This window comes from Pocillopora verrucosa, chromosome 13 (genome assembly GCF_036669915.1).
Source record: "Pocillopora verrucosa isolate sample1 chromosome 13, ASM3666991v2, whole genome shotgun sequence".
Taxonomy (NCBI): domain Eukaryota; kingdom Metazoa; phylum Cnidaria; class Anthozoa; order Scleractinia; family Pocilloporidae; genus Pocillopora; species Pocillopora verrucosa.
The window spans coordinates 3,816,626-3,841,791 of NC_089324.1; the positions used below are offsets into that span (position 1 = coordinate 3,816,626).

Genomic DNA, 25,166 nt, shown 5'->3' on the forward strand with positions numbered 1-25,166 from the left:
TGTGTTTATTGTTCATCGTGGTGTGAGGTAGGAGATGAAACGAACAAAGTTCATCTCCTACAAAAGATGTTTTTACTACTAAAGAGTAAACAAACTATCTTAAACTTTAAAACCAAATGCCTGCCCAAATTGATGTTTGATGACTCGAGGACATGGCGTTATATAAACCAGCAAAAGTAAACGACATTTCGCAATATGATAATTTAGACAGACGGAGTACGTGTTTTTTTTTTTTTTTTTTTTTTTTTTTAAGATTGATGCATTAATTTATTGGCAAATAAACTCTTAGTTTCTTAAGTTTTCTTTTCTTACTTGTCGTTGCTGCAGCACTGTGCCGTCAGTTCGGCCAGCGGTAATTAATACCTCGAAGTATACAACCTAAACGGTAAGAACATTTCTTTAGTGTTGCGCTCGATTATTCTAAGTTAGATAATTGCATGATTAACCTTTTATTTCGTTTCTATAGAATGTTATTTCAAGACTGCGTGAATAAACTTCGTTTGGGTTAAAGTTTTTTGAAACTCCTCCGTTTACATGTACGGGAGGTAGCTACATTTGTTGTTGCTGATATAAGAAACTTTGACGAAACATCTTGTCGAATAAATTCAGATCCTTTGCGACTTCATGTGACGACCATATAGACTTTTCCAACGTCCAACAAGATGCCAAAATATTCAGGACCTCTTGAAATGTTATGTACTTTTGATATAACCGATGAACAACCTCGGGAAATGGTAAGATTTGATGATAATAATAAGATTGAGATGCTTGTTTGAATAAATCTTCATCTAATTTAACAGCATTTTTCCACGATTTGTGAAGATTTGCCACCTATGTCCTCATTTCTATAATAGCCAGACTTTCCACAAGAAATCATTTTTCTTCATAACGACCCAATACCTTTAACAATATCTCGCATATTTCAATTGTTCTTTGTCCAATCTGATGGCTATTTTTCATAATTTTGGGAGAAAATTCACCACTGAATGAAATTATGTCTAAAGATGAAAGTTCACTTTTTTTCCCTCAAAAATGAAATCCATTTAAACTGGTTTATGAAATGAATTGGACTTCTTCGGGTTTTCCGAAACACCCCCAGGCATTTGATCTTAAAAAGATAACTTCCAAAACGACAAGAGAACATTGGTAAACACGTTACAAGCAGCAAATAAGAAAAAATTAAGGACATAAACAAGTGTCCAATTATTTGAATTATTGATCGTAACGTTGAAACCAATGTTCTCTTTCCGAAACCGACCTCAAATGATGGGAAAAAGGAGCGAAACAAGTTTAAAAATAGCACTGTACTGAAATGTTTTCAATTTGCCTTACAAAATTCCTCTTCGTTGAAGAAGTTAACCCACTCATTCATTCATATAGATTGTGAATCATCATTAAAAATCAGCTGAGTTTGTCATCTAGTCGATCTGCCTGAATTTTCTCAATTGTCGTTTTGTATAAAAAAAGAGAAATGGAATCCAATAAAATCTTATCTTTAAATAAATACCCGGATAGTGAAGTGAGATTGCCCCAGTTGGGTTATTCCTGCCAGAAATTTGAAGTCTGACATTTTCATTAGGTTTTTGTCTGAAATTTTTGTTTTAAGTGCCTCTTCAGTTACAAATATCACTCTTTTTCGATATCAACAAAGGTTACATAGTGATACTTAATTAGAGAAAGATGTTTTTTCGTCTTGTCACGAGCGTGGGACAAAGAAAAAATTCTGAGTGCCCATGAGGAATCAAACCTCAGACCTTCAGATTCCGCGCTCCGAAGCTCTAACCACTGAGCCACAGAGGCACCACGGGCGGAGCGAGGTCTATTACGAATTTCGTATGACACGCATCCTGCATACTGCTAGGATTAGCAATGTCGAAAGCGTAATGTTTGTAGATAGAAATACCAGAGATGGTAAGTTTCTCTCGTATTTCTATCTACAAACATTACGCTATAGACATTGCTGATCCTAGCAGTATGCAGGACGCGTGTCATATGAACTTCATAATAGACCTCGCTCACCGTAGAGTCTCTCTGGCTTTGTGGTTAGAGCATCGGAGCGCGGAATCCGCAGGTCTGAGGTTCGATTCCTCATGGGGACTCAAAATTTTTTCTTTGTCCCACGCTCGTGACAAGACGACATAACATCTCTCTCTATTTCTTTACCGAGCTCAAAACTTACCATCTCTCTTATTTCTATCCGATACCTAATTGTTAAGAAGACGAATATAGAGAGCTTTTTATTACAACAGCCAATCAAAAGAAAGTAAATACAACTAAACTGCCCGAAGCGCGGGAAAACGCTACTAATGCGACCAAATCGTGAATGGTTTTACCTTTGTATCTGATTGGTTGAGAAATCGGAGTGACTTTTCTAGACCAATCACAGAGTGAGGTTAGGCAAAACAAATGATGAAGCGGATCATACTTTTTTAAATTTCAATTTTTTGTTGTTACGTCAATGTCAAAGTTCGTATTCAAATTTTTTTGGCAATGTAAAAAAAAGTATTCTGAGGTAAATTTGAAAAAGCTTTCTTAGATTAATTGTACCAAATTACGGGGAGTAGTGGAAATGAATGAAAAAAACACGCGATCGCCCAAGGTCTGCAAAACAATCCGTATCGATCATTAAAAATTAATCCAAAAATGGTGGCTATAATAATTAATTATTTACCACAAGTATCCATTTTCTAGCACAAGAGAGATAAAATTGGACCGGTAGTGAAGAACTAAGTCTGATTACAAAAAATAACATGAGATTCAGACAGCCACCATTTTTGCTACTGCTACTCAATGATTTCAAAATTCTTATCCCTGCAGATTCCTCTTCAAATTCAGCGACGTCATTGTCTTCTCTTGGCCAGACCATTATCCATCCATACTTCCGACAACATCCCTAGACCTGAAACATAAATTAGCATTGCGATCAGGGACTTATCTACACAAAGCTTAAATAACTCTGCCTTCGCAGAAATGCAGTCTAGAGAGCAAAATGACGTCGATCTCTAGTGAACTTAACATTGAAAAATCCTTGTTCTAATGTCCAGATCAAACGATGGCAATGAATTATTATCACACGTTATTCCAATTAAAGAATACACTTCAGGGACCGACACCCTTTCTCAATCGAACTTCGAGTCGAAGAGCCACGCAGACCCAAGAATTGACACGTGTTAACTCGTTCAATTAAGAAGTTGCGACTCGTTCAGGTTTCTGAAGGATTTCAAGGCAATATTTTCCAAAAGAGAGATCACCTTCTGTTGAAGTATCAAGAAACTGCTTTCCTGTGTTCTTCGTTACAAGTCAAGCGCCTTCTTACTCCCAAAGTTCCACTTAATCTTCAACATCAGGAATAACACGTCTTCACTCTCCGGCGTAGAGCGTGGTTTACTGAAAATTGTACTGTTTCTTATGAATTAACAATTGATTCATACGTCAGCGTGCGTTCATCGAGATATGAAGCACGCGAGAAGTTTGGAGAGCACGAAAGATGAGTAAGAGTTGCTAGCTTCCTCAGTGCTCTCCAAACTTCCCAAGTCCTTATTATCTCGATGAACGCACAGCTGACGTATGAGCCAATTGTTTTATAACATTTTCAACCCGATGGAACATTTTTTTTCTCAAGGGATTTGTTTGCTGACGTCACGAGCGTGCACAATAGGAATATGAAGCACGCTCGCGCAATTGAATTTGATTACACTTAATTTACTAGCTACGTTACAATATGGATTAGTAACTCCAGCCAATGACTAGCTGGTACGTCACAGATTTTAACACAGAGTTTTGTTTGCACGCTCATCCAGCCTCTTAAGGATCAGGTGGAAAAAAAGGCTTTGTTTGTGATGAATTCGCACGTGTAAAGGAATGATTTCACAATTAACGCATTAAAGAAACTATTCTGAGACCAGGAAACTCCTGAGAAAACGAAACAGAAGTTAAAACATTCGCCAATGTGGTATTGTGGGTTTCCAGAAGCTGGAATTATCCAGTAAGACTTTGACAAAATTAGATATTGCTGCCGCCGCCCCTAAATTGTGGAACGATCTTCCGGGCTCTATCAGAAACACCCAATCATTAAACAAGTTTAAGAAGGCCATTAAGACTTTTTTATTTGCCAAAGCTTTTTAATTCTTTGTATCTAATTTCATATTTTTACATTTTCTTAGTGATCATTTTTATCTATTTATTTAATTTTTTTTAATTTTTTTAATTTTTTAATTTTTATTTATTATTTTTTATTTATTTATTTATTTTCAATTTTTAGTTTTTAGTATCTATGTAGGGGTTGAATTTTTAACATTCAATTGTAATGCGTAATTGAAAATTCTTATGTTGATAATTGCGCAATATAAGTCTATAAATTATTATTTATCATAAATCGCAGATTGCGATCAAAAATAAATAGAGAAAGATCTACCTATTTTTGCATCAATGTATGATTTAAAAATAAAAAAGACATATTAGTATAACAAGATAATTTGGTTTATCATCTGAATTTATAATGTAAATTGGCCACCGTAAAGAGTTTTTAAAGCTGACGTTTCGGGCGTTAGACCATCGTCGGAGCGAATAGAGGAATTGAGGGTTGTGTGTGGTTTATAGACAGAAAGATGGAGCTACGCTTTTGGTTGGAACGCAGTAACGTGACAAACACACCTATAAATTGGATCAATGAAGATTTAGAGCACCGGTTTGAAAGAAAACTTTTTATTCAAGAGTTTTGCGGCTTTCCGAAATGCACAGATAATGGGAAAGGCGGCAGACTGCCATGTTTAATATGATAAGGAAGTCTTAGTGTCTAGAGACAGGTTCGGGTGCGTTTTTTTTTATCACTTTCTCGAGAAATGTTGTCGGTCGAAACGAATTCTACATCAAAACAACCAACAACTTTTGCCACAGACGAAGGGGAGGGTGGTCATACTATGTCTCCTCGTGAAGAAATTACTAATATGAATTTTTTGTAAGCACTCAAATTCTATAGGGAAAATCCTCTGAGCACTCTTTGCCTGAGAGCAAAGATGCGAGTCTGTCCCTCCGAGAGAGAAGAAGCGATAAGAGGATACGTGAGGATACGTGATACTACCTAAAGGAACATTCCAGAACTTTTCAGAACATTACTTCCACGGTTACGTCACTTAATATGTCATAAATCTTGATAAATGTTGTCTTCAGAAATTTGTTGTAGTAAAATGCCCCTGGTGCATCTCTGGAGTTCTCCAAGGCTTTTGCAGCTTCTTCATCTGTGTTTCTGGTTATCTCTTGCAAGACTTGACTATCAGCCGTAACGGAAGTTGGACAGATCGTTTTCGGCATACCAAGGTAGTAGAACGTCTCACGTGGTTTGAATTTGTCGTGGAGACGCTTGATACGAATCCGCTGACCTCCGGGAATTCCTGGTGTTCAACAGGGAAAAAATAATTTCAATTCTATTTTATTACATGAAAATTTTAGCAATGGAAAAGAGAAAAGATAAGACAGCTTACTTTCAAATGAGTATAATAATCCTGTCAAGTTCTGCCCATGCTTCTTTTTGATCGTTTTACTTTGTTCGTTTCGTTTCACCATTTACAAAACAAGAAAATCCTTGTTTTTCTGATTGAAAGCTTTACGCACACCAGTACTTGGAAATTTGAATTCAAAGCACGTTAGCACGCCATGTGGACCTACATTCACTAACCTAGACTGTTTGACTCCTCTAAGAGTGACCAGATTTTAATTTCTCCCAACAATATCCCCCTGGATTACACACTAAGGTCACGAGAATAAAAAAAATGATCACAAACTGAAGAAGCTCCTGATTGTTAAGCAAATTCTCCTTGTCAACACTTGGGAAATATATAGAGAACAGTATGGAGAATTTTCATACTGATTTAAGGGTGTAAAGGGTTAAGCAATCGGGACGGCAACGTCGAAGAAAACGTCGATGAAGAAGAAATTCATTTCTATTTTTCTTAAGAATTTCGCGGGTTGGTGAATGTGATTACCGTCTCTAACGGCGCCATACATCATCTTCTGCATAAAATACATAAGCAGCGTTGAGTTCTGTTCTCAGATCACCCAAAGTTCGGTGATTTCACTTTGTGGTTTTGCAGAGGATGGCTAAGATATAAACAAAATTTTAGAACGTACTACAGGTATGTTTATTAAATCTTTCGTTTAGTCAAGTTCTCGTTGCTATCGCCGACGTGGTTTGCTTAAAGTCAGCAGTACCATCAAGTGTACAAAAAAGGGTGAACACAAGGAACAAGTTAGAAAGGTTAGACTACGGGCAGTCCCTCCCTTACGCCTCTTAGAAAAAAAAATTATGTTAGCACGCCATGTGGACCTACACTCTCGGTGTTCTTCGCGGCGTACTAGCATCGTTTCTTTTCCACTAGTTTTGCTGGATTTGCGCGACAGTCTTTGCCGAAAAGGAAGGAATACTCGTTGTCAATAGAAAGATTGACTCTCCCTAAAACATGTGCTATTTTTCCGACTGAATGATTACGATGGTTTGCTTTTAACCACTCCGGGGCGCAAACAGCTGGCCAATTAAATCTAATCACGTGACTTTGTTCACTAAGCCTCACCTTCATTACTAATTTCAGTCAGTCTGTACTCGCCAGCGGTCTCTGCCTTGTTACTCACACCGTCATCGTCCAGATACAACCTGTAGCTGCTGTCTCGGCCGGGATAAATACTATAGGTGATGGGATTCATCTTACCGTGACGATACAGCTCACCAATATACTGTTCCACCTCGCGCTTGGGTATAATGGCGCCTTCCCGAACGTAAACGGCACAGTTGTCTTTACTAGGGTCATCCCAAGGGGCGTAGAAATCGAACTCCACCCCACCATTGATCGGATTCTCCAAAGGACACTTGTCATCTGTAAAACGGTACCACTGACTTCCAGCGGGGAGGTACACGGCGCGGTTCGCTTGACCTGAAGATACAACAAGTTATTTAGAACTACCTTATGACTCAATGGCGTTTAATGGCAATGAGATTATAGGCCTTATCTTAGATAGGTATTCGGAGAGTACTAGAATAAAGCAAAGCCTTTAGAAAAGGTATTAATTGTCCTTGAGAGTAAATTACTGCACATCTTCAACCGGGTGACAACAACCAAAAAATCGCAGTATGTTTACATCGATCAATATTTTTCCTGGGTCTCTCATGGTCTTCACTGTTTCTGAGGGAGGTTTGAGCATTACCATTACAGTGTGGAATGTTTTAATCTTTAGCTACTACAAATTTAAACGAACCTGGATTGACAATGGGTGCCACCATTATGTCTCTACCCAAAAAGAACTGATCATCCAAGCGGTTGGCCGTGAAACCGTTATACCCCCTACTGTGCTGGTCATCTGCGCGTGCATCATTATAGAATTCTCCCGGTTTGTACTCATCCATGAACAGGGGCCTGCAGATGGGTTTACCTGTCTGCGTGTTCTCATACATGGCATCGTAGATGTACTGAATAAGTTTGTACCTCAACTCAATGTACTTTCGGCAGATTGTGGGGACTGGTTCTTCATAGCGGTACGGCTCTTGGTATGGCTTGTAATAGTTATCATAGTGGTTTCGGAACCACGGAAGAAACGCTCCCATTATGGTCCAGCGGGCCATTAACTCGGGATCTACAATCTGGCCTTGCCATGCTGCACAGAAGCCGCCAATGTCACAGCCTGACACAGGTTGGGCAGAAAGACCGATGCCGAGGACTAATGGGATGTTCATCTGAACGAATTCCCAGCTTGACGTACTGTCCCCTGTCCACAGTCCAGCATAACGATGAACTCCAACGAAACCGCCCCGCGTGATAATGAAGTGGCGTTTGGTTGGTCGAAGATGCTCCAGACCTCGGTAAGTGGCTTTGCAGAGATTGTAATTGTACAAAGAGCGAAGCTTAGCAAATGGTTTCTTGGCATGGTGAGTGCTTACTTTGGAACACCTTGAGGACAAAACATTGGAATTAACTAAAACGCGAGAAAATCCTTTCTCAAAATTTCCCCTCATCTTCATGAAGTTATGGCTAAATTGATTGATGAGTGCTCGGGGATAGATTACTTTTTTGATCTATGTGCATTGTACAGCTTTCACGCGACTCTGGATTTCAGGATTTATCTGAATATACCTGGTCGTGGGTTCTTGATATTTCACTCTTAAGATCTCATTGGTAATTCTCCTTACTGTCTGCCATATAATTTTTATGACGTGATCTCGGAGAATTTGGTACTGGGTCACTACTAATCCCTTACTTTATGTTTGTCTTCATTCTCATTACTTGTCTGCTTGATGTCATATTGATCTTTATGAAGAAATTATTTCTTGATCACTCATCGGAGTTAAAGGGCCTCAGAGAAGCTATACATCGATCGTGGGCAAATGGGTGTCATTTTAAGATTTAACTGCATGTTTAAATATCACAAATTCACCCTCTACCTAGATCTTAATTCTCTCGCATTGCAAGCCCCAACATCATATTTGTCACAAACCTGGTTTTCTCGGTGTCACTGATCATTATATCCATAGGAAATGACAGCAGGGGACAGTCAGGCTGATGAACACTCGCTTTCATGGCTGGAGTGGTCATGTCTTGCCACACGAAGTCCACTCCCCAGTCTAACAGATCACGGTACTGCTCGCCCCACCATTTCTGTGCATCCAGCCGTCCCAGATCAGGGTAGTGTCCCCAGGTCAGATGACCGCGCCCATAGTTCACGTTACCAATGAATTCATCATGGGTGCCACTGCCATCTTCCCGTGTGTTCATCACAAAGATGCCGCTGGCTTTTCCAGTGTCCAGGGCTTTGTACGGACTGTACTCGCCATTTTCATCTGTGTTGCAGCTCACGATGGGTGTGATGTTGGAGCTGCATTTGTACCCCCAATCGTGCAAGGCATCAAACATCTCTTTAGGATCAGGAAACTTCTTTTTGCTGTGCGTGAAAGTGCGGTAGTTGTCTTGAAAATCCACATCCACATGGAGCCCGTCAATTGGAATCTTCCACTGACGGTACTTCAGCGCCACTTCCAGTAGCTTCCACTTGGTATTGTAGTTGGGGCCAAACCCTCCTTGGTGGTAGCCAAACACGTACTTTGGCTTCAGCTTAGTACGCCCGGTCAGCTGAGTGAACTCGTTAAGTACCTCGGCAACGTTTTTACCAGCAAGGAAGTAATAATCAAGCTCCCCGTGCAGTACTCCGAAGTAATACTGGTCTTCCTGGCGAAAATTTACAAATGTCTGCGAAGTATTATCGATCAGAAATCCATTGGCGTACGAAGGACCAGTAAATGCTCCGATTGGTTCTGGATTGTGCTCAATGAAGAACGGTGAAGACTGATACAGTGGAATATTAGGATTTAATGGCCCCTGTACCTCACCATCGGGTGCTAGATCTGGTGCAGTGTAGCCGAAGTTGTCATAGTTGAAAAATGTCATGGCAGCTCCGATCTTCTCGTCTCCCCCTACGTATTGGCCATAGAAATGCTGTTTGGGAACACGTCGCTTATCAAGCGTTGCACCTGCCTTCTCTCCAAACCCGAAATACTGAGCATTAGTCGGCGCCATCTTAAATTGAGCGATAGCCTCACCACCATCATCGCGCTTAACGTATACCAGGTTGTAGTCTCCTGGTTCTGCGTGAATCAATTGGCCATCTCGGTACACGGATAACGCATATTTCCTCAAATTGACACGGATCTCAATCTTATTGGTGCCTATCCTCAGAAATCCACCTTGTTCCTCGACTTTGATATCGGAAGCCTCGATCCTTCCCATCTCAGTGGCTGGAGAGAGAGTCTTCCCATACGGAGCTTTAGGGTCAGGGTTGAACCGCACCCGGAACATGGCGTGGGAAAGGAAATAGATGCAAAGTTTAAGATCGCCTTCAAGGAAGAGGGTAAATTTATCTTCCAATCGTTCTTCTCCTTCTCGAATCCACTTCGTTACTCTGCCTAAAGGGATCCAGTTAATTCTGGACTCTGGAGTAAACTCGTCCGCAGGAACGTAGCGGTATGCAGTCATCTTAGGGGTTGGGATACTGGTCTGCAGAAGCGCAAGTAAGATAAGCAAGAGAATATGAAATTTTTTCGGTCAAGTTATTTATCTGAAGCAGAAAATCGTCACTTTTGTTAAAATAATTAACGGCATAGAATATGAATTTATATACTGGTGATTAAAAAAGGTGACAAATGACTGGTACAGCAAAACAGTCGTGAACTAAGTTTCACATCGAGACATGTTAAATTTGCGGTACCTACTCGTCATTCCGCCTCTTTCTCTCGCTCCTTAGACATTCAAGGGCTGCATTGTGTGGAATTGTGGTACTTTGGCCAGATAAACTATGCTGGCTTAACTTTGGGCATAAAGCTATCACCCGCGCATCAAGCATGATCCCGACAAAATCCTTAAAAATTCCCTCGATGTTACGGTTTACCGAGCGAAAAATTCTGTTGCTTGAGTACTAGTGAGCCTGCCTTTCTAATTTGTGCTTTAGGGATATAATAAGATGTTGTGTTTTGCCTCTTAAAAGCTAGTTCAAATTAGTTCAAATTATGAACTGATGATTACGAACAATTTTGGCATAATCCTTTCGGCTTAATGCCATGTTATCAGGGGTGAAAGCTCAAATTTCGAGCATGATTTATCTGACCCTAATTGTGGCACTATGGGTAGTATTATCACCTTTTCTAATATTTTGCACTCCAGGGCAGATGGAACAGGGAATAAATGTTTTTCACGTAACACACACATTTGATTTTCTTTAGCTATGAGGTAAGGGCACTTAGCTGTTTAAGGTACAAAAAAAGGATTCTCCACACTGTACTGTCTACATAACGGTGTCAAGCTCGACTGAATCACTTTGACAATATTTGTCAATTAAAGATTGCTTTGGTATGAAATGCAGAGTTCCTCTGGTTTTGAACCATTGTGCATTTACACCTACTCTTCAAAATTAGTATAGAAACTGGAATGTACTTCCACAATTTCCAATTCAAATTCTGTTCAATTGAGTCTCAATAAAATGGCTCTTCGTGTCTCTGTTTAAACCTGGTCTTCATCGAAAAGTTTGTTCACAAACGAGGCAAAATAACTTTGGCTTATGACCAGCTGTAGCATTCAGGTCTGTAATTGTACAAACCAACTTAAGCCGAAATGCATGCAAACAAAATAACCCAACAGTTATTGCATAATACCCTTAGCTTGAAGAACAAATTTCAGTAATTGACCCTTTCTATAAACTACCAGTAAAAGAACAAAGGTAAGAGCTTTATTAGTAATGCACACGAACAAAATGACCCCATAGTAACTGAAAACTACCCCAGCATGATAAGCCTAGTCCAATAATTAACGGCATACGATCAGAGTTAGCCCTTGATACAAATATTTCCGTAATTTAACTTAACGAGGCTAAAGGAATCGCCATGTACGACTGCTACAATTTTGCTGCCGAGTCGCAAGGCCACTTGAGCAAAACACCACAAGATTAGCCCCATATTCTGCATTTTTACTGAAAGACAGCGTATTTGCTGAAAGACAGCGTATTTGCTGAAAGAGAACTACCTGATCATTTTGTTTACCTTGAGTATAAGACTAAATATTCTTGCAATCAAATTCGCTGGACGGACCTCTAATGGAAGGTGCAGTTAAATCTGAAAAATTCCGGGGCTGAAAGGAGTGGGCGTAATTGACTACAGAATGCTATACAATGATTCTCAAGGGAAGCTTTTTATGCAAGGAGGCTGCATATATATACTTTCTGCCATATTTTCGTAGGACCCCATGCTTCATTATCCATTCAGTTCTTGCAACACACTGCCTCATGGGACTATAGATTTGTTATAGAATAGTGTAATGTTATTTGGAAATCTTTCCCTAACTTCTGGAAATAAATCTTTAGAATATCTTGACAATTTTTACAATACAAAATTTCTGATATAAGATTGCAGATAAATATACATGTTTTCCCATTTTTATTATCTTATGTTGTATATATTTATATACTCTACACCGCCTAGATTAGCTATGCTATTTTCGGTGCACAGTTACCTCTCTCTTTTATTAGTTTACTAATAAACTGATATTGACTGAAAGTGACTCACAAAAGTGTGTTTTAAGTCAAATACCATTTCCAGGCTTTTCTCGACACTTCCCGTGCGCCTTTCACATGATAATTGGCACTTTTCACAATAATTTCGAAAAGCTACCTTTTCAGAGGAGTCTCTCAGGAGATCAAACATGACAGTTGACTGACGTCCAAGAGTTCTCTGTCAATTAATAATGCTTAACTCTTTAACTCCTAAGAGTGACCAGCATCTTATTTCTCCTTACAATATCACCCCTGAATCAAACATTAAAGGTCATGAGAATAAAGGACATGATCACCAACTAAAGAAGTTCTACATTGCTAACCAAATTCTCCTTGTCAGCACCTTAGGAAACGTATAGATGACAGCAAGGAGAAAATGCATACTGATGTTGGGGTGTAAAGGGTTTAAGAACCAAATGGAGTCCAATTTGGTCTTGATTCATGCGGGTGATTTCAAAACAAAATTAGACGACTGCAAGCGCATTGAGTAGTCTTTCCTTTTCGGCGAAGTCGAACTCCCTTTTGGCGTGGAACTCTGGGAGTGAAGCGCGCCCCACTCCCAGAGTTCCACACAGCGCGCTAACAACGTTTTTTTCGCTAATTTTTTTTTTACTCGCGCAACTAACTTCGCCGAAAAGGAAGGATTTCTCGTAGTCTATTAAAGGCAGTTATGAATGAAAAAAAACCCCAGTCATCAATTAATCAAACTGGAACAAATTTTTAGAGATGAAACATACCCATAAGTTACAAGTATACATTAGTTACAACATGACAGTTGACTTATCCAATAATAAAATAGGCTCAACAATCTGTAACAACAGTGAAGCATTCTGTACAATTTCACAGCCTGGCATGAAGGGTAAACTATGCTATATATTACGGGGGTAAGTTTCCAAAGAAGCTATGGTGCTGCGTTGGTGGAAGAGTATAACAGGGTAACTAAGTATTATCAACTAAGTTGATAACGTAAATTGGCCAAGAAGCTGACGTTTCGATTGTTAGCCCTTTGTCAGAGCGTTAGCCCTTCGTCATTCACTCTGACAAAGGGTTAACGCTCGAAACGTCAGCTTTGAAACTGTTAAGGACACTAGCCAGAAGGCTCACTTTCATTTAACTGAGTGTTGATTAGTTTAATCAGGAGCCCAATTTCAGAATGATCCTAGATACGAACATACTTACAATGTCATCTGTTTGTTTATATTTCTATTGGTTTTGTAATCGGACATTTCAGCGTCACCACGCGCATATAGAAGCGAGTTTAGCGTCCCTGTAATCAGTTCTTCGCAAGTTTTTTGAGTACTCTTGGTGAACTTTCGTCTTTTCGTTTCTTAAACCTTTGGCATAAGCGGGATCGATATGTGAGTAATTTTGTAACTTTGTTTTCTAATTTAGTTTTCCAGCATTAAGCGAAAGTATACAAACAGATGTTTCGTTGTATTGCCCTGTTTTCCAATTGATTCGAGATTTAAAGGCCAAAATTGTATCAGATGCAAATGAACGCCCACCATTTAGAAAAGGACGATGGGCTGTTAACCAGCCACAACATTTCTTGTAATTTTTGTACCTAAACTTTTGTACTTTAACGTAGTTTTTATTGGTTTATTTGTATTGTTCATTGTCATTTTAATCTCGTTGTCGGCGTTAAGGCCCAGCTTTTTACACGCGATTTTTTATTATGTATTTCGCAACATTTCCTCAGATTGATAGAACTTCGTTGTGTTATTGTTTCAGTTTTCGATCGGTCGATTGATTGATTGATTGTGAGATTAATCGCTGATTGTGATTCGTGGTCGACTACTTGCAAGATTAAACATTCGTGTTAATGTTCAACCTTGGTCTGTTATTCTTCAATCTCGATCTGTAAAATAACCCCCTAACACCTCGGTAATCACGTCTTGGAGCGACACTGCTTGGAATCTTAAGAATTAGAATTTTGGTCGCCGCAAGCGCTAGAGAAACTCTTTACGGTGGCCAATTTACGTTATCAATTTAATTGACTGTACTATATTACCCTGTGCTACATTGCACTAAGATTGTCCCATCACCCTGGAGACTACTTCCCAGTTAAAGCTAATGGAGGTAATTTAATGTTAACAACGGAGTTGAAAACGTAAATTGGCCACCGTAAAGAGTGTAAAGACTGACGTTTCGAGGGTTAATACAAAGTTCGTCTGTGTCCCTAAAGAAGGGAAAGATTTCCGTCAGCCCCATACACATTATGCACACTGCTCTTGGATAAACTAAACAATTGTGAAAAGAAAAGATTTACTTTGTGACTACAGCTTTGCTTAAGAATAGTACATGTTATATGTAAATCTTTCCAAAAATGGAAATAAAATAAAACATAGCCAAGAGCTGCAAGCTCAAATCCAAACCATCATGACCGAACACTTGGTGACCTATACATATTATATGTATTGCGTGACAGAATCTCACAATGGGACTGGATGTCGATTAGTAAGCTCACCTAAGCACGCGATTGAGCTGAACACGGAAGAGTGCAGGGTAACTTGTTTATATCTAATTTGAGTAACAATATCGCTGATTCTCTTTATGGAAACTCCTTTCTAGACTGACCATAAGGCGTCCTTACACTCTTTCGTTACCCTCTCAGAAATATGGTGTTTAAGACGAAAAAACGTTTGAATTTTACGAAGTGTTTGAAGTCCAAGTGGCTGACTGATTTGAAAGATTATGAATTGAGGAAAAGAACAATTGTGGTCAACATTTCCAACAAGGATGCCCTCATCTCGGGGCCGGAACCTCGCAAAGTTTTGCAGCCGAGAAAGTCCACGATTTTAGCAGGTTATGTTTCAGTTGTTTCAGACTTTGAGGATTTAATTTGAAAGGTCATGCGCAAATATCTTGTGAACCTTCAATAATTTTCCAGTGTGAATTTTAAGTCTTCCCTAGAAATAGACTGATCTTCAGCTTCTACGTTTTGTTTTCCACCGAAGGAATCCCCTTTTGTCTTTTTCGTTTTATACGTACAATCCGCACATACGCAAGTGAATAAGACCAGAAAGAATCAGTTCTCAAGAGTGTGAGCACTTGATCTACATTGAGACATGAAAATCTACACGATTTAACGGTATATGGAGAAAGTTGGCTTAATACAACCTATGGTTGATTCAAATGGGCTCTGTAACATAATTAAGCATATGGAAATCTTGCCTTCGATTAAATTGGGCTCTGTTACAAAATAGCAGGTAATTTGGTGTCAACAACTGAGTTGAAAACGTAAATTGGCCACCGTAATGAGTTAAAAGGCTAAGTTGCGCCAGGTAACCTAACTACTGCCAGCGAAGAATCGTTAGCATGTTAGATCACATGTTTGAATTGCGTTTGAGATTCAAGTATGCTAGATTCACAGCTGGTAATCGCGTTCGGTAAGATTTCCGTATAACTCCATTCTTAATTATGCATGCCGTTGTTGGATAGCAGAAAACAATGTCGAAAACAATGTCGAAAACAATACGATGCTTTTGAGAGTGCGGCTTTGTTTTAAAGCCAGGTTTTAGAGCAGTACGGGGTCGTAAGGAAAACGCCATTTTCTTCATCTTCGTGTCTAATTAAATTAATCGATGTTGTGGACTTACTAGCTTCCCGAAAAGGTAAGCTTTAGAACAATTCTAGTGTCGGTCAGAGGGAAATATTGTCCGCAAATTTCGTCCATGCGTGACTTTAAAACCACATGGTTACACTTACACCGAGAACTACTCTTTCATTTTCTCATTCAGGTGTAAGTGTTATAAGTGCCGAGTCTCTCGTGCTTATCAAAATCTCGGACGAAATCAATATCGGTGGCTGTGTTCTGGAAGACGGCTGGTGTCAGCTGACAGCACAGGACCCAACTTACCCGTGGGATGTTCCGTTGTACAAGTCCCCACAGTTTGACGTCGGGTGTGTTGAATTTGACCCTTGCACAGTAACGGGAACCGAAAGGCCAAGCTTCTCTGACGGTGGTGTGAAGAAGTTCAACATTAAAGTGAATGTGTGGTTCTGCCCGGCTAAAACCAACTGCGGGATTCATAATGAACACACTAAACCGGAGATGTTAGAGGTAGATTTCTTGCCACAGAACAATGTATACTCCCCCCTCCCCCCAACTCATCTCCGGTTGCGTGTGGCACAGTTTGGGTGAGATGCACGTTGCTCACGCGTAAACACAAATATTCCGATAAACCAGTCTTTGGGTACTTTTGTAAACATCGGCATTACAACGTAAGAGATTGGTCGAGTTAGTCTTAGTTTACACTTAATTTGATGCAGAACTCTTTCACACAAAATTGCTGAAATATTAAATATGTCTAAAAAAGAAGGTAGGGTAGAAGTGTTTGATCAATTTTGTACACGAGTATTTTTCTTCAAGTATTGTGTAAATAACCATCTTCATTATTAATAACTGTATTTATTATATTGCGAGGTAGTCCTGAGGTAAATTTCAGCATCCTCATTGGTTCTTACTTGGTCTGTATTTCCCCAAATGGACCATTTCCACAAGAACAGTCGTGAGCCATGTGCTTTTGTTGTTTAAGCCAGAAAATTACAACTAAACAAGTTAGGTCCAAGAGCCATATTATACGTTACTTACTAACCCTGTTTGCCTGAGCTGTAAGAGGGAATATTGGCCCTCTGTCATATTTGTACAGACCTTGCTGCACCTTGTCTATTCTGTCACAGCCAGGGGCCAATATACCCCAGAGCAGCCCTAATGCTCGGTTAGTAAGAAATAATTGTTTGAAGTGACTTATTTAATCTTTTATTTTCATTGCTTGACAGTTTTCCTAATTTCATGAATGTTCTGAATGACTTCTTAGCTCAACGACATGCAATGGATTATTAAATGATTTTTTTGTCATTGTAGGTCCACACCCAGATATATGGCACAGGTAGAATGCAGAAATTCCTCTCCAAAGACTTCAACAGCATTTATGAAGATGTGCTCATGGCACCTGGATTTACCCATGATCCTTTTGCTGGTGTCAAGGACAACGGTGACATCTTCTATGGTTGGCACCAGTACTACTCTGATACTGATTGTATCTGGATGGCCATCGAATACCATCCGGCATGATTCAGTTAAAACTCTGTATTCTTCACCCAAAAGCCAGCAGTCATTATCAAAACACGGCAATAACCTTAGCATAATAGTTTATTTTTTGTTGAGCTATATGAATGTATGAATTGAGTGCTATCTACAAAGCAGAAAAAAGCACTGATATAAAAAGCATGTAGTATCTCTGTGATTGAGTCCACTGCAAATAAATTATTTCATAAGTGAATATTTAGTTTGTTCTTGATCCAAACTATCTCCATCTCTACAAAAGATTGTGTGAAATGTAATCTTTGCAAAGAAACAACATTTCATATATATGATATATACAGTAGGAAGTAAATGTGACAACCCTCCCCCCCCTTCAGATTATCTTTGCTAATCTGTGCCCTATTGTTCATTCTGACCCACCCCTCCCCTCTAGTTTATGGTAGCTACACTTGTTCCGCCAGTTTCTGAAATGCGCTTGCGAAGAACTCCAACAAGTCTCTCTAACCTATGGAAATCAAAGAGAGGGCAAATTATGCACCTAGTCCCCATTGTTTAAAAGGTGGATAAGTTGCTATCCTCTGAATAAAATTCCTATCCAGTGGATAGTGCTACAACTTTTGTTAACAGTTATAAGCTAGATAGCAAGTTACCCATTGGATTTTATTGCCTGCCCTTTTTGCAACTGGGCCCTGATCAAGAAATGCTGCATGTTAGCTAGCTGGAGAAACCTTGTTGACAAACTTAAAAAAAAGTTCTCTGAGGAGGCTTCAGAGAAAAAAAGGCTTGTCACACTAAAAAGGACTCATTCAACTTGTTGTTATTGCTCTCCATTTCTTCACCTGCAGGAAAATATGAGGTAATGAGCAACAAAGCCAGGGAAAGGTCTTTGAGGGGTTTAGCAGCTCATTTTCAGTGCCAGACCTCCCCCAATCCTCGTCCTGTCTGAGCTCAAATCTTCCAGCAGGCAGTGCCTGTTATGGGAGTTAAATGGGTAGTCTATTGACAATCACACTGCGTGATTGACTATTGAACCTGGCCGCAAACCATTTACTGAATACAGGTAACTTACTTATCAGCCCGTTCCTTTTCACGTCGTCTGTTTTTTGAAGCCTCTTCCAGCTGTTTTGCTAGAGTTGTTCTCTCTTGTGAAACAACTTTGAGTTTTTCGACCACTTCATCATAACTGCGCTGAGCCTGTTGAATGTCTGCATCTCTTGCTCTGAGGCGAGTTTCAAAACTATCCATTGTCTGATTAAACTGATCTCGCAGGGATTGTTCTTGAGACAATGAGCGGTGTAAACTGAAAGAGAGGGAAGGAAATAAAAATTTAATGAGCAGTGTAGGCAGTAGAGGGGTTATAAAATAATTTCAACATAAACTGTATCCTCAAAACATGTAACCTGAGTTTGTTTTTATTTAAGAAAGATACACTTTTGAATAGCTAACATAGAACAGCAGGAGGTACTATTATTGTTATTAGAATGTTATTAGAATATCACAAGCTCCAAATGTCACGACCATGATTTCCTCTCTAAACGACATCAAAACAAAAAGTACACTGTTAGTAACACTCTTCACATTTGTGCAACACTTTGCATAATATGTTCACACAATACAATGCACTCAGGTTCCAGTAGTCACTGGGGGATCTTGGAGAGGGGCCCAGGGGGCCTGGGTCCCCCTCCTTAGTTCAGTTAAAAAAAAAAAAAAAAAAAAAAGAAGAAGAAGGAAGACAAGCTACCCTCCCCCCCCCACTTAGTTCAAGGTCTGGATCTGCCACTGGTAATGTCACTTTACCTGTAATAGACTCTTATTGTTTCCATTTCTTCCTCCAGTCTTTTTGACTTCTTCAAAGCTAGATCTCTTTCCTGTTGAGCTTGAATTGACTGTGACTGTAAAGAAGAAACAGGGTAATAGAGTTTACACCTGATGTTTCGAGCATTAGCCCCTCGTCAGAGCATCAGCCCTTCATCAATCACTCTAACAAATGGCTAACACACAAAATGTCAGCCTTTAAACTCTTTATGGTGGCCAAGTTATGTTATCAACTCAGTTGATAACACTAAATTACCCTTTTATACTCTCCTACCAATGTAGCACCACAGTTTCTTTAGAAACTTACCCCCCTTATTTATTTGTAACAAAGAAAGCAGAGGGATGAAATTCTAGGAGGTACTGAAGGGAAGGGAGGGGGGGGGGTCATGAAGAGGAGAAGGGCAAGGAAAGAGGAAAGAGTACTTAAACTATATCAGCAACACCAACTTTCAACATCTTACCTGAATAGCTTTGACCCTTTGTTTGTCCATCAACTTGTGCTGATTTTTCATCAGTTCGATTTCTTTACGCAGGTTGACAACCTCTGCCTCAAGGGCTTTGGCCTAGGTATGGGAGAGAAACAGAGGGATGAAAAGCAAGTCAAATTTACTTGCTGATTATCAATGAATCAAACGATCAATCAATCAAAGAATTTAACCAGAGTTTGATAAGATCTAAACCTTAGAGCCTTTGTATCCATGCCAAATAAGAAAGGAAGTTCAACCCTTTAACTCCCAGAAGTGATTAACATGCAACTTCTCCCTATTATATCCATAGATTATCTGGCAAATAGGTAATGAGAATACTTAAACTCATCATTACCTCGATTGAACACCAAATTCTTGTAGCCAATTTACAAGGAAATATGTAGCAGCTAGAGGGGAGAATTAACAATCAGATCTTGGGAGTTAAAGGGTTAAGGCTTTGAGCAAAGCAAGCCACTGCAATGCAAGCTGAGAGGTCTGCAAAAGGTCCAGGACACACAAAAAAAGGAATTACAAGGACATTATTGTTTTCCCACATACAGTGTTCACAGACCTTTTGCTGGCTTACATCAGCCTTGAAGAAATGCTCATGCCACAGGGCTAATAACAGTGACCTGTATGCAGGCTAAGAAAAAAAGCAAGAAAAAAAGCAGAATTCACCTTTTCTACTGCTGTATCTCTTTCAGCTATAACAGCCTTGAGTTCTTCAGTCACCATTTTCTTTCTGTTCTTCTGTACTGTTCTTATCTTGGTTGCCATTAGATGACCATTTTTATCAATTAATTCAGGAGTTTCTGATGCTGTTAATCTGCCAAGTAAGGACCTCATGGTCTGATGGATAAAATAATAGTGATGAGAGCTTAGTAAATACAAATACAATCTCCATCAGACGAGAGACAAGAATAAAGAAAATCATCAACTGAGAGATTCTTAGTTGATCCAATACCAAATTCTCCAAACTAACATATAAAAATTGAATGGCATACAGTCAGGAGAATTCCTATCAAAAAGAGCTCTTGAGAGTGAAAGAATTAAGAACTTCACCAAGGTATATTGTTCATAGAAATAAACAGAAATGGAACATATTATGTTTTCAAAATTTTTTTTAACCCTTTAACTCCCATAGTGATCAAGACAGAAGGTCTCCATACAATATCAATACAACATCAACCAGATGAGTAATGAGAAGAAAGAAAAATATGAATTTGAGGATAATTAGTTGATCCAACACTAAATTCTCTGAACTAACATTATAAGAATTGTATTAATGGTTCAAAGTATGGAGAACTACAAATTTGATCTAAGAGTTAGAGGATTAAGAGATCCTTTCTTGCAACAAAATATTAGTACAGAGATGAGAGTTTGAGCAGTATTTCTTCAAAGCAGCTTAACTGGTCTGAAATTTATTTTTCAAAAACATAGTATTATTGTTAAAAAGTAATATCAATATCTTCTTATGATATCTAATAATTACACATACTGGCTCAGTTTCTTCATCCTCGTACACACTGTCAACACCTGAGTCAAATCTGTCAATCAAAAAAAACCACAAGAATAATGAGACTACGAATTATAATACTTAACTCATTCAAACATCACCTTTTGCTTTATCTGTCATCTAATCATCAAATAAAATCTTTTTTAACCAAAATCTAACTGATCAGATTTAAAGATAAGGTATCTTTTAAAAAGTAAAAAAAGAATTTGATCATGAGCTTTGGGACAGAAGAAGATAAAAAACTGAGATGCCGAAAGAATTCAACCCTTAGCTGGTTAGCCTGCAGAGCAGACATAATTTTGGTGAGCAAGTACTCAGTAATTTCTAATGAAAATTATGGCTGCCATCTTTGATTTCAATGGCAGTGGAAGGCTGGGGAGAGAAAGAAATTTGTATCAAGGGGGCAGTTGACAGTCAAAAATAAGGAAAGGGGTGGGGGTGGGGGAGTCTAAGAGGAATTTTCTGTGGGAACTTCCATTCTATCTTCATCAAAGCCTTATGATAATTGCATAAAAAAAGTATTCTTGTGATCTGATTTTAATGAAAATTTAACCCTTTCACTCCCATGAGTGACCAAGACAGAATTTCTCCTTGGAATATCAATACAATATCAAGTGAACAAGTGATGAGAATAAAGAAAAATATCAATTAGGGGATAATAAGTTAATCCAATACAACTTCTCCAAACTCAGATTGTAAGAATTGTGGTAGACAGTAAGGAGAATTACTGATGAGATCATGGGGGTGAAAGGTTTTAATAACAACTTAACCAATAGTGTAGTTGGCAGCAATTTTCTTAATAGTATTACCCAGTATGTTCTCTTTCAGCTCTTCTAAGTTTGTCAATTAGCTCCTCTCGTTCAGAGTTTGCCATATGCAGTCTGGCATTCATAGCGGCATCTCGCTCCTTCTGGGCTTGGTAGATTTTTTCCACAAGAGCTGTAATGGTTGAAAAACAACATTTCTTTTATTCAATTTTTTTCCTTTATTTTATCCTTCAGTGTAATAAAATTAATTTAGTATTTTTACTTTGCACCTCCAGCTGTTTTTAACACATAGTAACTTCACATTCCAAATATCATTTCACAAGAGGAGATCCTTCATTTTAATTTTCTGGTTCACAAAACATGCCATGTGGTGAGTTTTGCTATAAAAAAAGTTAAATTTTCAGCCATTTGATAACCTCAAAGAAAATATTTCTGTTCTTAAAAAGTATTTGACAAAAAAGCTGCATATAGTGCTGTTTGAGAAGTTCCTATTTAGAAGTTATTGCAATTTCCACGATGCTATCAAATCCAGGGAGATCACCATTTCCACTGCTGTCCTTAAGAGGAAGAGGAGTATTCATGCAAATTATAATCCATCAATTATTTTTGCTCATGTTTGATTGGTGTAGAGGTATCACATGATCAAAGATGACCCAGCTAAAACTGGGGAACATCTGGTGATGCGCTCTAAAAGATATTCCTCAATTTTTAAACCTTATGTCCCCAAGTCTTCATTTAAGATCTTTATGCTGGTCTATTTGTCCTTCAAAATCAACTGTACCATGCTGCTCACAGTTTTCCAACAGCATAGCTGAAGGAAAACTGTTCAATTCCTGGAACATACATCCAAGCATATTTTCAATTGAAATAGAGACCATGGTTTATTTAAGGACTATAGTATAAGATTGCCAGTCTTGACAGGTCAATCATTTCCTGTTTCACTCTTCAGTTTTGTTTTCCTTCCTTACCTGCCCCACGAGCAGCAATTTTTGACTCAGTTTGAGCCAAGAGTTCACCACGGCTTACTCTGGATGCTTCGATTTCAGCTTCTGCTCTGGATAACTTCTCTGTTAGCTATACAAAATACCGCAGGTAAAACAAAAATGTTAAATTCAGTGGTAGGTCAAGCGAGGATTATTTATGAGGATATAATTTTTCTTTTGTTTTCAGAAAAAGTTTTCACATGTATTTTTTACTCTGTTTTATTTGGACATAAAAATATTACAATGTAATATTCATAAACTTTAGATACAATAAATCACTATAAACCCTTCAACTCCCAGAAGTGATTAACATGCAATTTCTCCCTATAATATCAATACATTTTCCCACAAACAAGTAATGAGAATACTCAAACTTATCAAGTAGAAGTTGTTATCTTGATCTAACACCAAATTCTCATAACTAATTTACAAGGAAATGTTTAGCAGTTAGAGGGAGAATTAAACAATCAGATCTTGGTAATAAAAGGGTTTAAATAAATATATTGTTTTCTGTGTTTGTCAAAATATCTTACATATAGCTGTCAATTATATTGTGCTGTTTACCACTATATTGGTTAAAAAAGTTAAATGAAAATTACTCATTTTGCAAGCAAACCCTTAAAAATTGCAATTGAATTACCTGTAGATTCAAGCGCTGTGCAAGGGATAATTCTTCCCTAAATGAGGAAGTATCCTCTCCAAAACTGCTTGTTGTATTCATGAGTGAATATCCTTCATTCTCTGCACGCAAGCTCATAGTTTTTTCCTTGTATAGTTCTTCAGTTTTCTCTGCTAATTCTGCCTCCAAGGTTTTTCTTAATGACTTTTCTGCATCCAGAAGTTTATCCCTAAATTACAATTTACATTGTTTATCAAAAGTACTTAAAATACATTTGTCTAAATTTCTCTTGGTTCCAATATCCACAATTTTTGCAAGTTGTATTATTCATCAACAGTGATTATTGGTAGTATTATACAAAGGGTATGATGTTGTTGTATTAATAACATGTCTACAGATAACATCAACTATTTTTACCAACAATTGTAAGTGATTCTCATTAATCTTATATGTGCACTATTAAGTTTAATAGGAAGAAGACTACCAAACGTTTTTGTCATATTTCAAGGACTGAGAACGGTTCGTACCTTGTCAAGTGTTTTTTGTCATAAAAATTAAATCTGACGTACTTCAGTGGATAATTTTATTACTAAATTTGCATTTAAGAACACTTTGAAAGATAAAAAAAATTAATATCATTGGTTGTTTTAATCTTTGTCTATTCGTTATTCAGGATCACAGTACTTATTTACAAAGTTGATACTTCGTATATGTATGCAAACTTACCATAAAATCTATCCACGGTGTTGAAGCTAAATTGGCCGGTTGCCATAATGTTTTGGAAAAGAAGACTTCACAGCTTTGCAATTACACCGTACATTAATTTTGTTCGACGAATTTTGTATAAAAACTCCGACTTTGAGACCAGCAATTAAAGTAGAAAATGCCACACAATGAAACAGCGGAAATAAGTCATCACAGAGTTTACATCGATCGATAAAAACTTCTAAATCATTTTTTAAAACTCAGCACCAGCAAAGCTGTGAGAGTCAGACATGTTTGTTTATCGCAAACAGCAGGTTGATGGAAACAAGACACCTCAGGACCACATTTTAAAACGATGAAACGATACAATAGTCAAACAAAAGAAAATTAAATACACACTGCAATTAAAATGTTAAAAATACTTTCAAAAGCCCTCGAGACCCGTACGCGCATTAAAGGAATTCTACGAATAATCCATAACCTCATACTGTCATGGTCGTACTGTCGTTCAACTTTGCGGGAGTTTAGCGCTCTAAACTATTCAACCGAGTCATCAAAACTTCCTCTCTTAGTTTCTTGTGCTAGTATTTAATTCTAACAAATAAATAAACACACGATCAAGACTTGTAATCAACGCTCGAAGCTCGATGGCGTCCATGCAATGTTGCGTTGCTACACAAGTTCAGAAACGAACTGATATCCGTAGACCATCAAAAGAGCCAATATTTTAAGCATATTTAAACTCAATATTTGAAACAAACCATAATCTATTTGGTGATGAATTCAACTGATATGGAGCTGCATGGATATCAAGCCTAATGATAGCTATATTCAACCTACTTTTCCTCCAGGTCCAATCGAAGGTTTGTGATTCGCTGGCGGGCACCTTTCATTGCCGCCCTCAAATTCTGTCGTATTTCACCTGGATTTTCCAGATCGGATTTATGCTCCGAGTAGCCATTTACTAGGCCATTGTGGCCCCTGGTGAAGGAATCATCTGCTGAGTTGTCAAGGTATTCTAGCCCTTCGTGAATTGACTCCATACTGGACGCAAGAATATTCCAGTAAATAAATTAGTGTTTAGACATATTCAATGTTGGCTGCGTTCTAACCAATCAGCAGTGAGACAAAGTCTTGACGCCTCAGAGCGCATACACGCAGTATCGAACAAG

At 38.4% G+C, this 25,166-nt stretch overlaps 3 protein-coding genes across 5 annotated transcripts; 1 reads left to right on the forward strand and 2 right to left on the reverse strand.

Annotated features, from left to right (window-relative positions):
• Window positions 1–4,911: 4,911 nt before the first annotated feature.
• On the reverse strand, window positions 4,912–10,010 carry LOC131775162 (alpha-glucosidase 2-like). Its single transcript, XM_059091252.2, has 4 exons — window positions 8,479–10,010; window positions 7,246–7,934; window positions 6,567–6,923; window positions 4,912–5,390 (listed from the first exon to the last, which is right to left on the reverse strand). Exons 1-4 carry the CDS (start codon window positions 10,008–10,010, stop codon window positions 5,104–5,106), a joined length of 2,865 nt encoding a protein of 954 aa, XP_058947235.2. The 3' UTR covers window positions 4,912–5,103.
• Window positions 10,011–13,205: 3,195 nt separating this feature from the next.
• LOC131775159 (uncharacterized) lies at window positions 13,206–17,360 on the forward strand. Of its 3 annotated transcripts, none has more exons than XM_059091249.2 (4): window positions 13,206–13,433; window positions 14,647–14,880; window positions 15,816–16,138; window positions 16,943–17,360. In XM_059091249.2, the coding sequence occupies exons 2-4, from the start codon at window positions 14,694–14,696 to the stop codon at window positions 17,150–17,152; spliced, it is 720 nt and encodes a 239-aa protein (XP_058947232.2). In that variant the 5' UTR covers window positions 13,206–13,433; window positions 14,647–14,693; the 3' UTR covers window positions 17,153–17,360. The 3 variants fall into 3 exon arrangements, with proteins under 3 accessions (XP_058947232.2, XP_058947233.2, XP_066016513.1); XM_059091250.2 differs by having other exon boundaries at window positions 13,207–13,433; window positions 14,690–14,880; XM_066160416.1 differs by lacking the exon at window positions 13,206–13,433 and adding an exon at window positions 14,445–14,580 and having other exon boundaries at window positions 14,690–14,880.
• LOC131775158 (mirror-image polydactyly gene 1 protein) lies at window positions 17,340–25,067 on the reverse strand. The gene is made up of 10 exons (XM_059091248.2): window positions 24,835–25,067; window positions 23,311–23,518; window positions 22,656–22,761; window positions 21,730–21,859; window positions 20,903–20,951; window positions 20,083–20,253; window positions 19,399–19,500; window positions 18,920–19,014; window positions 18,192–18,422; window positions 17,340–17,627 (listed from the first exon to the last, which is right to left on the reverse strand). Exons 1-10 carry the CDS (start codon window positions 25,035–25,037, stop codon window positions 17,552–17,554), a joined length of 1,371 nt encoding a protein of 456 aa, XP_058947231.1. The 5' UTR covers window positions 25,038–25,067; the 3' UTR covers window positions 17,340–17,551.
• Window positions 25,068–25,166: the final 99 nt, after the last annotated feature.

Excerpts from the sequence above, each read along its gene's own strand:
- LOC131775158 (XM_059091248.2), bottom strand. The coding sequence starts at position 25,037 with ATGGAGTCAATTCACGAAGGGCTAGAATACCTTGACAACTCAGCAGAT. Across the intron at positions 21,860-22,655 it reads AATTGCTGCTCGTGGGGCAG|CTCTTGTGGAAAAAATCTAC; the intron begins GTAAGGAAGGAA and ends CAACCATTACAG. Across the intron at positions 18,423-18,919 it reads ACAATAAGAGTCTATTACAG|TTTACACCGCTCATTGTCTC; the intron begins GTAAAGTGACAT and ends CCTCTCTTTCAG.
- LOC131775162 (XM_059091252.2), bottom strand. The coding sequence starts at position 10,010 with ATGACTGCATACCGCTACGTTCCTGCGGACGAGTTTACTCCAGAGTCC. Across the intron at positions 7,935-8,478 it reads AGTGACACCGAGAAAACCAG|GTGTTCCAAAGTAAGCACTC; the intron begins GTTTGTGACAAA and ends TTTGTCCTCAAG. Across the intron at positions 6,924-7,245 it reads GGCACCCATTGTCAATCCAG|GTCAAGCGAACCGCGCCGTG; the intron begins GTTCGTTTAAAT and ends TTGTATCTTCAG.
- LOC131775159 (XM_059091249.2), top strand. The coding sequence starts at position 14,694 with ATGGTGTTTAAGACGAAAAAACGTTTGAATTTTACGAAGTGTTTGAAG. Across the intron at positions 14,881-15,815 it reads AAAGTCCACGATTTTAGCAG|GTGTAAGTGTTATAAGTGCC; the intron begins GTTATGTTTCAG and ends TTTCTCATTCAG. Across the intron at positions 16,139-16,942 it reads CTAAACCGGAGATGTTAGAG|GTCCACACCCAGATATATGG; the intron begins GTAGATTTCTTG and ends TTGTCATTGTAG.